The sequence below is a fragment of the Clupea harengus genome, chromosome 4, assembly GCF_900700415.2.
Source record: "Clupea harengus chromosome 4, Ch_v2.0.2, whole genome shotgun sequence".
Lineage (NCBI taxonomy): Eukaryota > Metazoa > Chordata > Actinopteri > Clupeiformes > Clupeidae > Clupea > Clupea harengus.
The window spans coordinates 8,387,917-8,402,346 of record NC_045155.1 but is presented as its reverse complement, the minus strand read 5'-3'; the positions used below and the strand labels follow the sequence as shown (position 1 = coordinate 8,402,346).

At 44.5% G+C, this 14,430-nt stretch overlaps 2 protein-coding genes across 3 annotated transcripts in view; both read left to right on the top strand.

Moving 5' to 3' along the window:
* prex1 (phosphatidylinositol-3,4,5-trisphosphate-dependent Rac exchange factor 1) overlaps nucleotides 1–6,903 on the top strand; it is a 61,585-nt gene extending 54,682 nt beyond the window's left edge. Inside the window, exons 29-40 of the mRNA XM_012835016.3 lie at nucleotides 93–177; nucleotides 543–671; nucleotides 1,213–1,254; nucleotides 1,504–1,721; nucleotides 1,992–2,094; nucleotides 3,041–3,184; nucleotides 3,585–3,699; nucleotides 3,845–3,911; nucleotides 4,325–4,500; nucleotides 4,633–4,735; nucleotides 4,881–4,948; nucleotides 5,479–6,903. Coding sequence (XP_012690470.2) covers nucleotides 93–177; nucleotides 543–671; nucleotides 1,213–1,254; nucleotides 1,504–1,721; nucleotides 1,992–2,094; nucleotides 3,041–3,184; nucleotides 3,585–3,699; nucleotides 3,845–3,911; nucleotides 4,325–4,500; nucleotides 4,633–4,735; nucleotides 4,881–4,948; nucleotides 5,479–5,521 — 1,293 coding nt within the window. The 3' untranslated portion in view covers nucleotides 5,522–6,903. The remainder of the gene's footprint in view (nucleotides 1–92; nucleotides 178–542; nucleotides 672–1,212; nucleotides 1,255–1,503; nucleotides 1,722–1,991; nucleotides 2,095–3,040; nucleotides 3,185–3,584; nucleotides 3,700–3,844; nucleotides 3,912–4,324; nucleotides 4,501–4,632; nucleotides 4,736–4,880; nucleotides 4,949–5,478) is intronic.
* A 1,471-nt stretch (nucleotides 6,904–8,374) lies between these two features.
* The window catches only part of LOC105906769 (potassium voltage-gated channel subfamily KQT member 2-like), a 29,782-nt gene continuing 23,726 nt past the window's right edge, over nucleotides 8,375–14,430 (top strand). For both annotated transcript variants that reach the window (XM_012834965.3, XM_031566008.1), the window contains exon 1: nucleotides 8,375–9,085. In XM_012834965.3, the coding sequence (XP_012690419.1) occupies nucleotides 8,805–9,085 (281 nt within the window). In that variant the 5' untranslated portion in view covers nucleotides 8,375–8,804. The remainder of the gene's footprint in view (nucleotides 9,086–14,430) is intronic.

The window sequence follows — 14,430 nt, the reverse complement described above, 5'->3', positions numbered from 1 at the left end:
GCATCATAGTGTCTGGCTGTGATCCCTTAGAGAGGCTACATGTGTCAGGCTTTGATGGAAGGGACTATGACACTCTGCTCCTTTATTCGCAGGTGGACTCCATCAACAGCCTCTTCAAAGGGTCTGTCATGACCAAGGCCTGTGAGGAGACCAAGCACTTTTATGCTGACCAGCCAGGTAAGCTGTGTGCTGTGTGATGTGTGCTGTGTGCTGTGTGCTGTGTGTGTGTGTGTTGAGCGTGGTTGGGCATGATGTGAGGAAAGTTTAGGGGTGACATGTGTCCGTGTGCTAGATTCAGTTACGGTGGGTTGGGCAGGGAAAGAGAATGTTTACAAGAGAGGCCCTCTCATAGGAAGCAATTAAGCAGTTACACTAACCACAATCAGTAAGGGTCTGTTGTGTACACACACACACACACACACACACACACACACACACACACACACACACACATACCCACAAACGTGTAATTAAAGATATGAATAGTATCTTGTGAAGGGTTTATAATACCTCTCTGTGCGTGTTTGTGTGCGGCCTTGCAGAATTCCGACACACAGATGACTGGACGTTGCGGTGTCGGTACGTGATCCACAAGAACATCCAGGAGGACCCCTGGAACCTGCCCAACTCCATCAGAACACTGGTTGACAGCCTGCAGCGCTTCGTAGAGGGTAAGCAATCCAATTCCCTCTGTTTGTGAATAGTCTCCTTGGACCCCTCCTCTTGACCCCCTCTTAACAAACAAACAAACAAACAAACAAACAAGGCTGACTGCAGTCAGTTTTTTATTGCACGCACAACTCACAGCAACACACGTGTTATATATATATATATATGGAGGCGACCAGGACACACTACACACACGCACACACAGGCCTGAGGTCGCCGTGAATTTTTGCTCTGCCTTTAACCCATCCCGGATCGTCCCTCCTCCAGGATCCTCCAGGAGCAGTGGGCAGCTTCTCAGCGCCCGGGGACCAAGTGAACCGTCCGTCTCGGTCAGGGACGGACAGGATTGTTCTGTTCTTTTTGACCCTCATTGTCCCCACACGACCCCTTAGATGAATGTCTCCTCTCCTCTCGCCTCGCCTCGCCTCTCCTCTCCTCTCCTCTCCTCTCCTCTCCTCTCCTCTCCTCTGGCCCTTTTGTTTCCCCCCTCCTGTCTCCGTGATGACTTCTCACACAGCCTGATTGTGTTTGTCTTCCTCACAGATGGGAAGAATCAGCTACTCTTGGCTCTGCTGAAGTTTACAGGTAAGACCGCCAGTCACCTGTCCATATATATGTATACCTCTAAACTCTTTACACTGCAGTATGTATGTGGTGGGAAGGAGATCTAGGGCTAAGAGGGGAACACCATGGCTTGATGTTTCTGTCTGTCCCGATGACTTATTCTTTCTTTTGTCTTCTCTCCCTCTTTTGTCCCTCTCTCTCTCTCTCTCTCTCTCTCTCTCTCTCTCTCTCTCTCTCTCTCTCTCTCTCCAACCCCAACCTCTCCACCAGACACAGACCTGCAGTTGCGGCGTGACGCCATCTTGTGCCAGGCGCTGGTGGCGGGGCTGAGCGCGCTGGCGGAGCAGCTGCAGGCGGCGCTGAAGCTGCGCTACAACAACAACGGCGAGTACGAGGAGGACAGCGTCGAGGTCAGCCGCAAGTGGCTCGAGCAGATCTCCGCCATCGGCGTCCTCTTCAACTTCCAGTCCACGCTCTCGCCGTTCGTGGTAAGAAAGGCAAAGAAGCCGAGCACGACCACACACACACACACACACACACACACACACACATACACATACCACTCTAACACTGTGTATGAAGCAGGGGATGAGTTCCTTCAGTTCTGATGATGTGTTTCTCCTCCTCTTCTGCTGTTGCTTCCGCTTCTACTTCCTCTCCTACTTATTTGTCATTATCTTGGTTCTGTTTCTTTTCTTGCCTATACTTCCTCTTCCTCCCCCTCTTTTCCTCTTCCTCCCACCTTGGTCTGTATGCAGCGGGAGGAACGCACCATGTTGGAGGACACCAAAGCGGCACTGGCAGACCTGGATAAGGTCACTGTGGTTTTCAGACAGCAAGGGGATGAATGTCTGGTTGCAAGTAAGTAATGGCCTAGAGAACGCTCTCTATCGTAAACACACACACACACACTCACACATACAAAGACGCAAACTTACACAGACAAATAAGCACTCCTGGATATAGACAGGAAGTGAGGTCTATTACATGACTACTAAACCAGCAGCCTATTTAGGTGTCTGAGTCATTGTGCTCACAGAGAGCTCAGGGTGTGACGCTCCACACCACGCCACATACACACACACACACACACTCACACACATCTCCCTGTTTCAGCAGGGGTGCTGCTAAAGCTCCTCTGTAAATCCGCCAGAGACCTAGAAGACTTCCTTTCTGCGTGCGCTTCCTCTCTTTCAAAACCACACAGGCATGCTAAGCAGAGATAGCCGCCCGGGCCCGGGGCCTTTGCTGTGTTTACTGTCGAGGGGCCACAGAGAAAAGTGGGATTTGCTGTTCTAGGTGGAGGCTCAGGATGCGCTTACGCCTTTGGAAGAGGAGGAAGTGCCAACGCTCTGCTGCTTTAATAATCACATGCACACACACACACACACACACACACACACACACACACACACACACACACACACACAGACACATAGAGACTTTAAGAAAGCCTATGCTTGGCCAGCTGAACTGCTGCTGAAGTGTCTGCACACAATACAGGAGCTTGCTGATACTCGGGGAAGAACAGTGAATTTTCTGATTTGTCGATTCTCTGAACTCCTTGTACATTCTTGTGTGACTGATACCTGTCTGAAGGATACCTGAGCTCACCAAGTCTGGGGATTCTTTGCCACAAACTGCATAAGAATGTCTGTAATGTAACTATAACATTCTCTCTCTCTTTCTCTCTTTCTCTCTCTCTCTTTTTCTTTCTTTCTCTCTCTCCCTCTCTCTGTCTGTCTCTCTCTCCCTCTCTCTGTCTGTCTGTCTCTCCCTCTCCCCCCATCCCTTTCCTATCTCTCAGACACGCCGGTTTATTATGAGGTGGAGGGCACTAGACAGGCCATTAAAGTGTTGTTCTTCCTGAACAGCAGCCACTACAGTGAGCTGCCCTCCCGCCTGCAGAATGGAGGCAGCCTGAAGCTCCACTCAGTACTGTTTACTCGCGGTGAGGATGTTGAACACGTGCCTACAGCTAGAAACCTAGAGCGAGTTATCTTCATAATATTATTATGAAGATCGAAACCCAGCTTAGTCTGCGTGAGAACATTCTTGGCACTTCTTAGGATTCTTAGAACTGAAACCCTGCAAAACACACAATGTTGGCGGAATGTATTTGTGTAGATCATTTCTTCAATCAGATAATGAAGTAATGCAAGTCTGATAACCCTACAAAGTTATTCGTGCTTTACGCATCTCTTTTAGACTGTGTAAAGAGCTCCATCTAGTGGCAGCTTGTGTGTAGCACATCTGTCTGGCTCAGTGAATTTGTTCTCCCTAACATGAGAGGTTGTCATTGAGTCATTAGTGCTCATGTTTGTTGTGGTCGTGTCTCTGGATTTGTGCAGCCATGGAGAAGCCAGAGGGAGTGGCCACGCCAGACTGTGTGTCCATGGAGGAGTTCCAACAGAGGACAAACGCCGTCTCTCTAGAAAGGGTCAAGGCATATTACAGAAAGCTCAGGTATGGTCACGCTAGCACTCCAAACCCTGCATGAAATGCACAGCTTCAATTACCCAAACATAATAACCTACTCGTAACCGACTCGTTTCAATGTTTGTCATAATTACTGTTGTTAACATGCGTTTGGTATTATGTGTCCCTGTAGGGCATTTTACCTTGAGAAATCCAACCTCCCCTCTGAGTCCCACAAAACTGCCATGAAGATCAACCAGGTGTGAAAAACACGCTACATTACTCACACTCCACACAACTTGTGACACAGTGAGCTATGCATAGCATTGCTGAATGAATTAATTTAAATGCAAATGATGGGCTTACTCCGCCTTGCAAATCAGTCTAATTAGTTAGTGATGCAATCCTGTGCCAGTCAGTCTGGCCTGTGCTTGTAGAGTTCAATTATCAGAGGACATTTTTTGTGCGTTACTCTTAATGTCAGATAGTACCTGAATAGTAGTGATGCCTGTAGCTAGTCATGGAATATTGTTTATTATCCAACACATTTGGTGTATCATTGACTATAGTAAGATTCTCATACTGAGTATGTGGTTTATTTCTGTGCTGACTAATGTCACAGTTGAAAGAATGTGTATGACCGTGATTGACTCGTGTGTCTCGTCCTCTCCAGCTGCTGAGGCCGCTGAACACACTGGACGACCTGTGTCGCCTGATGCAGACGTACGCCAACGTAAAGGCCAGCTCAGGGGGCCACCCGTCGGGCGTGAGTGTGCTGCTGGTGTCTGCGGAGCTCTGCAACCGTCTGGGCTCCTGTCACATCACCATGTGCTCCACGGGCATGCAGAGGTACGTGCCACGCAGCGCCCCCTTCAGGACACCCACGCTGGTTCCCTGCTTATGGGCCCTTAAACCAGCGCGCAGTCTCCTCCCAGTCTCTGTAAGCCTCTGTATTGATCTGTGTGTGTGTGTTTTGTGCAGGAGTACCCTGAGTGTGTCTCTGGCTCAGGCTCACATACTGGCTCGGAACCACGGACTTCTCCCACGTTGTCTCATGCAAGCAATGGATATTATGCGCAAGCAGGTAACGGCAAAATCACACGGCCAACAGCAAAGGCACTGCCAAAAAGGTCCTGCTTATTGCTATCACACTCCAAACATAAATGTGATCTGTTACTGCACAGCTATAGACTGGATGCACTGTCCTGATAACCTCTCTGTCCTCACAGGGCACCAGAGTGGAAATATCTGCAAAGAATCTGAAGGTGATGGACCAGATGCCTCCCTGTGCTCCAAGGTTTGTCCACAGATACATACATCAGATATAAAGCCCTGACTATCTTCTTGTGTAATGGGACGGGTCAATTTTGTGAGGTGGCCTGAATATTCCCTGAATATACCATTTCCTGAATTATATTCAGCACATCAGACTTAAACCTTTTTTTGGGTTTGTTGTATAAATGAGAGATTTTGAACTCCTTCAACAACATTTGTCCATGGTTCATTCGAAATAAATGGTCCTTTAACAGCTTCATTCTTTTGTTAGCCAGTTAGAACATCACTTAACATAATATTTCTGGCCCTCAGCTGTCAATGTGAGGCCATGTGGAGAAGACATACTGAATACAGCTGTTTTTCTTATATTGTTCTCAACTACTGTTTTTCACTGGTTTATGAACCATCACTGAACATTAAGCTGAAAATGGTTGGCTTCTTTTTCAAATAAAAGCACACTAACAGCTGAACCGCTGGTGAAATCTGTTTTGCTCGTATTCTGTTCTTGTGTCTTACTCTGATGGTGTGTGCTCTCCTTGATCCTTTTCTCAGGCTCTTCAGGCTGTGTCTCCCACCTGCGGATGGAGATCTGTAGACCAGGAGCCATCATTAGTTTTAGCTCACTTTGCTTCTTTTTTTTTTTTTTTACGCCTTTTCTGTTCGAAACGACGAGGTGACAGAGAGACCTCTCACTCAGCGAGGACGGCTCGGCAGAATGATCCCCGAAACGCCAGTGGCACTGACTTGGGCCGAACTGTAAGCTTCATCCTCTCCTCTCCTCTCCTCTCCCGGAAACCTTTCGCCCCCCTACCTCCCCGGCCACCACGCCACTCTGCCCTCTGGAGCTCCTGCCCGCCCGCGGCCAGTGCAGTCCTGTGAGTGGGACGCCCAGGAGGGCTGCCACTGGTGCAGGGTCACTGCTCCACCAACCCTCCTTTCACAAGTGACGTCCTCGCCCCAGTCCTCTGATTTCAGTGACAAACCCTCTCCTGAGGAAAGAGAGTCTTCAGTCCCCTCACTGTACACGCTTGGCTAGATAAAGACTGGCCCTATACAGTATGACACTCCGGAGCCCTGCCCTGTGTCTGATCGGGACGTCTGGACTCTTCTCTGTGTCTGCATGCCTCCTGCTCTCTGTCCCTCGCACACAGAGGATGTGCAATTACTGTAGTGTAGCATGTGGCACTCTGCACTATTCACGCAACGAGGGGACTGTCTCGTTTAAAAAAAAAAGAGTGTATTTATTGTCCGATCATATCAGGAATAGTGAATTAACTTGAAACATTCCAGCCTAAATGTCCTACAGCCGTTTATGGACCAATGAGTAAGTATTTTAGACGTGGACACGTGGTCTAGGAGAGTTTTATTCTGTTAGCTACAGTAATGCTAATTTATGTTGGTGTTAAATACTTAGCGTGCTACACTGCACTTACCCACTGTTGAAATTCAGGGAACACAACACAAAATACGACACAAAAAATGGGAAAAACAAGCTGATCACTGAACTGGTTGAAGCTAGTCTTATAAATGGCCTTGAGGCCAAGTGTTTTGTCCATTTCCATTTCTATTTTTTTAACAGTTGAACCTTACTCATACTATTTTTAGCTTGTGAGCTGAAGTTGTTGCCTGACAGTTTGTTTTAATGATGCTAGAGAACAGGACGAAGCCCACAATTTCCATTTCCTTTTGATGCTATTTATGTGTCTGTCTCAGAGAGCACAAAGAAATCCAGTCACTCATCAGTGTTTGAAAAAAATGTCCTGTACTGTACATTTTTGGAGTTAGATGACAACAAAGGGATCATGAAGTATAAACTGTAGACGGTAGCATTATTTTATTGAAGTGTTCTTATTTTCATGTGTATGTGTACATAACAATGTCTATAGCAGAGCAACTACCATACAGTATATGCTTTTGAGGAAGGGCAGTTCTATAATTTAAATTTTAATAATATTAAAAGAGATTATAATATGTAAAGCATTCATTTCCTTTTGTATTCATCTTGTAAATGTTGGGGGGAAAATATGTTTCAAGTAGATTACATGCAGGTTACTCACACTGACAGGATTGCTCTGATGTGCCTGGTGGTCTGGAGGCTCATGTTTCTGTGACATCAGCCTGTGGCCACTCCTGGGATCTTCAGCAATAGATAGCAATAGAGTAATAGAAGGAAGGTTATGATGTCACCGCTTCGGGCTGTCTGTGGATGGCACAGGTCTCAGTACTACTGCTTCACCTAGTGTTGTTAGTTTTGCTTCTTAATCAGGAAGAGTGGTGCTCGCTGAAGAATAACCTTTTGCAACCATTTTGCCAGTAAGTGTGGTCAACTTTTGTTTGGCCTGCTGCTTAGAATTGAAGGTAGGAAGTAGTGGTGAAAAGAAATACTGAACCTTAAGTCAATTAGTGTCACCTCTGCTGGATACAAAGCATTTGAGAGAGGTCGGTTACAGATAGGCAGAAAGGTTCCAATTAAACCTCAAATCTGTTTCAAAATCCATCTGCCATTTCACTTAGCTATAACCGTATGGAGATCCTCTCCCTCTACATGCTTGTCTAATTCATGAAGTACTTGATTAGTTCTCTAAGGTATTTGAAGCACTGGAATTCACTATAAGTGATATGCTTCATGCTCTGAATATCATGTCAGTTTTCTCATTCACATAGATGTGTACACAAATTATCTCCCTTAGCACCGCAGCTAGTGAATAGTCTGTTGTGTGCAGCACAAGTGTAGATAATTACTGCAAAATGCACTCAAACTTGTTACCATATACTTACTTGTGATCCTACATTTAATCTCCAGTGGACAGTATGACTTCATAAACCACCTGTCACTCATGGCAAACTATCAAAACCAATCCCTGACGGATGGGTGATCAAAGAATTAAAAAAAGAAGTTACTTTTCATGTATCATAAAAGGCTACGCTTTTTAATTGGTCTACAAAACCCTTTGAAGTCTGGTTATTATACCCAAGGTCCATTCTCCATTGAGCCATCTTCTTTTTCATCCAGTGGTTTCATTAAGTTCTGAGCTTGAGGTGAAGGTTAGAAACATTTTTGAAAAGAATGTCTTTATGTTGGGCACATCCTAAGGGCTTTGTGCAGAGAATGGCCTTAAGTTTTGGACAGTAGATTTCCGATGTGTGTCTTGTACAAGCTACTTTGCAATGATAATCTTTGCGCTGCGGTCCCATAATAAACATCTCATTTGACGAACATCACTGTTCTACGGGGTTCAGAGTGTCTGTCCTTCAATGGAGAAAGATGTAGACAAACACCTTTGAATTTCATGTTTGAGTGTGTGTGGAAAGTTGGCCTAATGAATGCACCCAGCTCCATCACCAATATCCTTTGGCATCTATATTGGTCTACATTCTGTGCTGAGTGTTTTCATTTGAAACAGCCCACAAAGAAAAACACTTTAAGTGATAACTCAATTTCTGGCTGCATTAGGAGGATCAAACTGGCATCTTATCATTAATAACTATGCGATTATTATTATTAACTGTTTTAATACATTTTGCAAAATGTGAAATGTAATGTGCTATGGTTCCCGCAGTTCCCGCAGGTAAAGGCTAGGCTACTTAAAGGCTGCTGAATCTATTTAATTAATGAAGAGGTTTTTTTATCGTATTTGTGTTGGCAGTTCCTTTGTGTTGGCCTGAGCATGAGAATTAAAATACAGCGCCTGTCTGGTAGCTGGTATAGGCGCACTGATAAAGGACTACCCATTGCAGTTTCGCATAGGCATTTCAATTGGCTTTCCAGTAGAGAACAGCTAGCGACAACTGCACCGTAGAACACACCCCAGTCCGGTAATGCCTCCTCCCGATAAGGAGTTTCAGTCCTCCCCGTCTGCATCTCCGTGACTTTCACGATGGTGCAAAAATCCTCCAACGGCGGAGTTTATCCGCCCGAAGGCGGGGAGAAAAAAGTAGGTTTTGTTGGACTGGACCCAGGCGCAGCCGAGACCAGCAGAGACGGAGCGCTCCTCATAGCGGGTTCGGAAACCACCAAGCGGGCCAAAATATTATGCCGACCGAGATCAGGGGGAAGAAAAGCCAATAAGAGAAATGCCGGCTATAACAAACTACAGAGTTTCCTCTACAATGCTCTGGAGAGACCGAGAGGCTGGGCGTTCATATACCACGCTTATGTGTAAGTACGAGCCCGTGTTCATCCCATATTTGAGCATGATTCTACGCAGCTGACGCCTGTATGCGGACATTAATGTGGGGGGAATCATGAATGAAGTGATGCAGTCATTAACCGCACACAGTGGTGAAAGTTTGACGTGCTGTTGACCAGTCGACGTGCCCACCTTCTTTGCCGCATATATATAGAACCTTTTCCATGTGAGAGAAGTGTGGGGCAGAATATGTAGCGGTCCATGCCTCTAACCTTTAAAAAAGTTGCCATTTCTAAGATAATTTGTGTTTGTAGTCAGCATTTCTTTAATTTGCCGTAGGCTTCCTTATTCGAGTGACGTTATCAGATCCTCAAATAATTGCAAACAGGTTTTATGTCGGCTATGAAATGGTTAATCTGATTTCTGGGTGGATTTTGAAGGCACTGCTTTTTTAGGCTTATTACTACTACCTGAGGTGATGCATGTACTGTATATGAAATCCGTTTGGTGTTTCAGCACTTGGTCAGCTCCCGTGCTGCGCTGTCGCACACGGTACTCCATGCGTCTGCTTTCATTCACACACCCTATGCCCTGTCTCTGTTACCATCCCAGGAGCAGTACGAGACCTTTTTCCATAAGAAAGCTGGCGCCCTCAGAATGACTTAAGATTGCCAGGAGCAGCCATTGAAAAGAAGAGGGGAGCTCGGTTTATCCACCTGAACTAGCAGTATTGCTGTCGCAATTCTGTCCCATTCCCCCCACCCCCGACGAACTTTGCAATGGATTTTACCGTTACCGCACTGCCAGTTTTACTTGCCAAACATCCCATTTGGCCAACTTCTAGAAAGTTCATATTTCAGAGTGATTGCTTGTTTGTATCTTATGTCATCCCGTTGTTACCTTACCCCACAAAGTATAATTTCAAAATAGATTTTTGTTTCAGATGCAGAGCAAAAATAGTAGGCAATGGTTATATTAGGTTTCAACAACCATTACGCTACACCTAATCAATACGTTTGGTGAGTTCAGCACGCAGTTGAGTAAGATGTGTCATATAATGACATAATGGCTTTGATGGTAGCTTTGTATATTTCTTCTAGCACCATCTCTTATTCATCATAAAATTACTGTGTGGCATATGTGAGCATCACACAGGGGGGGGGTTTATGTAAAATGTTTTTTTTTTTTTTTAATCCAAATCTTACCTGAGATATTTCCTGCTAAATGCATGGTCACATGTTTCAAGTGCCTGAGTGAAACTCTTGCAGCAGCAGCAGATGCAACCAAGCGTATGGAACCATTTTTAGACAGGGTGGAGAGGAAAGCAAAGACACGTACAAGACATGGCGAGATCATGTCAGTGGTGCTTGCATACTATTTAATTATTCCAAACAGGTTGTCATTAAAATTCACAGGACATTGATTGCAGCCTACACTGACATGCTGCTAATTGCACTGAACCTGATCGTAATTGTTTTCTGTTCAATCAAGCCACTTCAAGCGCCGCAAGCTATGCCTCCATTTCAGGCATGTCCTTTAGATAAATTATTTACATAGAACACTCAGCCCCCCCCCCCCCCCATCTTAATCTCTCCAGGCTTGTTTCCCTTCCAGAGACGCTTGTCCTATAGAAGAGTGCCGTTCTCTTTTGCCACGTACAGTGTGAAGTACTTCCTTCTTGTACTTCCTTCCTCCTCGTAGTTTCTCCTCTGCTGTCTTTTCTGTCCTCCCTCTTCTTCCTCCTTTTTCTAAGAGGCTCTAAATAGTGTTATGCGTTGACACATATTGAAGTTTCACTCTACTCTGTAGTTTTGTGGTTTTACTGCATTTTTGCATTCTGCTGTGGTCAGCTCCTTCTGGTGGCTGCCATACATGGAGTAATAACCTACCAATGACATGGAGTTCTGTGTGTGTGTGTGTGTGTGTGTGTGTGTGTGTGTGTTTGGTTTGAAGTAAATACACAAGATCAATACACACAGTCTCAGACAGTCGATTTTTTTGTCCCAGGAGAGATTGGGGCCACATCCCTGGAAATGAATCAGTATCATAAAACAATGAATTATCTCTCTTTTATTTCTGACTTAATTTAGCCCAATTGCATAGTTTCAGCTGAGGATGACTTTAAAACTCTGGTCAATCAATCACACACCTATACAGGCAGGAAAACATTATAGACATGGAGCAGGTGCGCTAGCAAGCTGAAAGCTATCTTTGCTAACATCATCACCATCATCATCACATCTTTAGTTGTCTGGGAGTGAGGTTTACACATTGCCCAGCACTGTAACCCACTGGCCTCCACTATACTCACTGTCCTAAACCTCACAACTCAGGTCACAGTACAACTATAACCTGCAAGACAAAGACATACAGTCTTGCCCCGGGATACAAACCCAGGCTTAAGGTGTGGCCATACCAGTAGTACAGCTAAAAATCATGGTGGCTAATATTGTCCCTGGTGTGTCAGAGAGTGAGGTTACACGGCGAGCACAGGCAGGGTGATGTGTATTTGTCTGCCTCACTCCTCAAGTCAGGGAAGTCAGAAAGCTGCTGCTGAGCTGGTGGAATCATCAGGAAATCAATGGACCCTGATGAGCTACTGATGCCCTGGTCCCAGTTTTGGATTCCAGAGCCCTTTTCTCCTTCTCAGTTGTCCAGACTTACAGACTCATGTTCATCCATCTTAAAAGGCTGAAGCTCTCAGCTTTTGAAAAAGAAAGCATCAGCTTGGATGGAGGAGGGGCAAGAGAGTGCAGTGAGATGGTACTTGATACTTGCAGTGAGATGGGACTGTTGGCCAAGTAAGACACACTCACAACAACAGACATTGCCAAAATAAAAAACTTTCCTTGTCTTATTTTTTAACTGTTCAAAATCCTACCAGCACTAGCACAACTATTTCGTAGCTGCAGCATTTACCCAAAAGGATTTAGCCTCTTGCATGTTCCAAAATGCATTGTCATTAGGTATCTACTACAATTCAGACATTGAAATGATTACCTCAGATTTGCTTAGTACGTTATTTGTCATATGATGCACATTATCAAATAGTTTTCAACTGGCTTATATGCTAAATCAGACCATCCTCTAGAATAACTAAAATAACAATTGTAATTGTAAACCGTTGCCATGGGTAAGACTGGCACATATACATATTGGCAAATTTGCAGCATAACGATAATAAAATGATGCCGTTGTAACTTCATTTTTACTTTACAGTCATTTAAATAGGACAAACAGCCTCTTAACATCTTTTGCTTGAGGGTCCTAGCCAAGATAGCAGTGCACAAAACATATCTGATTTCATATTTTTTGTGCTGAACTATGAGTTGCATACAGACAACTGGCCAATATGTGAGATGTTCACCCCCTTCATTCTCCAGCATAGTCACTCATCTGGATTTCACAGCCCAAAGACGTTCAGCCTGTTTGCAGAGGTTCCCCTTTGCCAGAATCTTCCACTTACTGCTGATGTCCTCAGCATTTTGCTCAATATGCACTGAACTCAGTTTTGATTAAAATCCTCCCGTGAAAGGGAGACTCTTTTTTTTTGTTGGGTGGGACAACAGCAGATTTACTTCTCCCTGTATAGAAAATGTCCTGTGCTTCTGGAGGTTGCCACAGTGTATCCTATACATTCTAAGCTCCCCAGAGTGCTAAGTGTTCTCTCGCTTCTTGGTCTAAGATGAGAAATGTATGGCTAAATTGTATCTGGTTGGCACCTGTATAATTTTCGACTCTATCCATTGACATCTAAACTATGTTACGCTGTATCAGGTGCTATCTAACTTGCTTACTGAGTTAGCCCCCCATGCTAATGCATTACACCTAACTGCAACGCATGCCCGAGAGAAAGGCTATTGAGTGGCTATTATATCTCAGGTCCATTAGACATAGCCATTAGATACACTACACAAGAGCCATGGCAGGATGTGCCTGCCGTCGTATATACTGAAATATCCATTAAACTGTATGTCATATACACACTGATTCATACTGTAAAACCTCATGGTCTGAAACATTTATGAACTTAGTAGTTTAAGGCTTACAGTATGCAGCAACTGGCCACTTTTGAAGGTATTTTTTGTTATAGGCCACTAGTTTTCGTATCATCTTCAAATTCATTTTGATGGTAAATGGTCTGCCCAGTTTATGCACTACGTAGTATCACAGCACAAGATCGCCAAATATATCATCAAAATAATCCAGTCAGCATGCTAGCATGCAAGAGATTAGAGGCTTGGCAGTGTTTTTTTGCATATTCATTCAGTGGAATAAGGAGAATTTACATGGTTTCATTATAAGAATCTGTGGCATAATTACCATAAGCGATTAAGCTGCAGGTGATAGATGTGTGCTGTCTGTACAGATTGGATGAATATGAAGAGGAATTAAACATTTTTAGGGAAAATGTGTCCATTTATTGGCTATTTCTTTTACCATGGCCTCTCTCTTCACAGAAATATCCAATATTTGAGATATTAAATATCTCACTGTGAGGGCAATCATGACTCCTTGAATTTGACTGACTGACCTTCTGGTTTTGGTCATAAGAAGCTTGTGGTCCTCAACATATTTCAGTCCAACTGATGCTAGATGTAACAAGAGAAAAAATACCACCCTAAGTCAGACAATATTGTACAAAAGTGTGCAGCTTTACCTCAAGGTCTGAGTTATTTTTATTCAGACAAGAAAGACTAATGAATCCTTGGGTTCCCATACTCATTCCCATGAGTGCCCAAAATGTTAACTAAGGCAGTTCCAGGACAGAAAAGTGTTGAAACCACAACATGAGGCCCTGGAACTGCTGTGTGTTATGAGGTGAACGAGATACTTTTTTTTCAGTGAGTGGCTGCTGCTTCGAGAATTGATGTAAAAATGATCGATCAAGCGCACACGGGAATGTGCAGGCTCTTTTGGAAACCTCTGCACAACAGCCTCGTCAGCACTCCCAGCGCGGCGGTGAGCGTCTCAAAGTCAATTTGCATTGAAATCTGAACTGGAAATCAGCACGAGATCACTTCCCACTAAAACCATTTATTCCTCCAGTCCAATGTAGCTCTCAGCTCTGACTCATTTTTGAAATGATGTCTATGATATTTTTGGGGCAAAACCCACTGGAGACAGTTCAAAGGTGACTACTAGAGTTATCTCACTTGGTGATGATTTGTTTGTATTTTTCTGGTTTATGTTCTAGTCTATCATGAAACTTAATGTGGAACCGTTTCTTTATCAGAGAAAGGAATCACTATACAAAATGGTAGCTCTTCTTTCTTGCTCGTGGGTGTCTGGATGTGTGTGTGTGTGTGTGTGTGTGTGTGTGTGTGTGTGTGTGTGTGTTTTCAAAAGAGGCAGGAGGCCAACGGACCAGGTC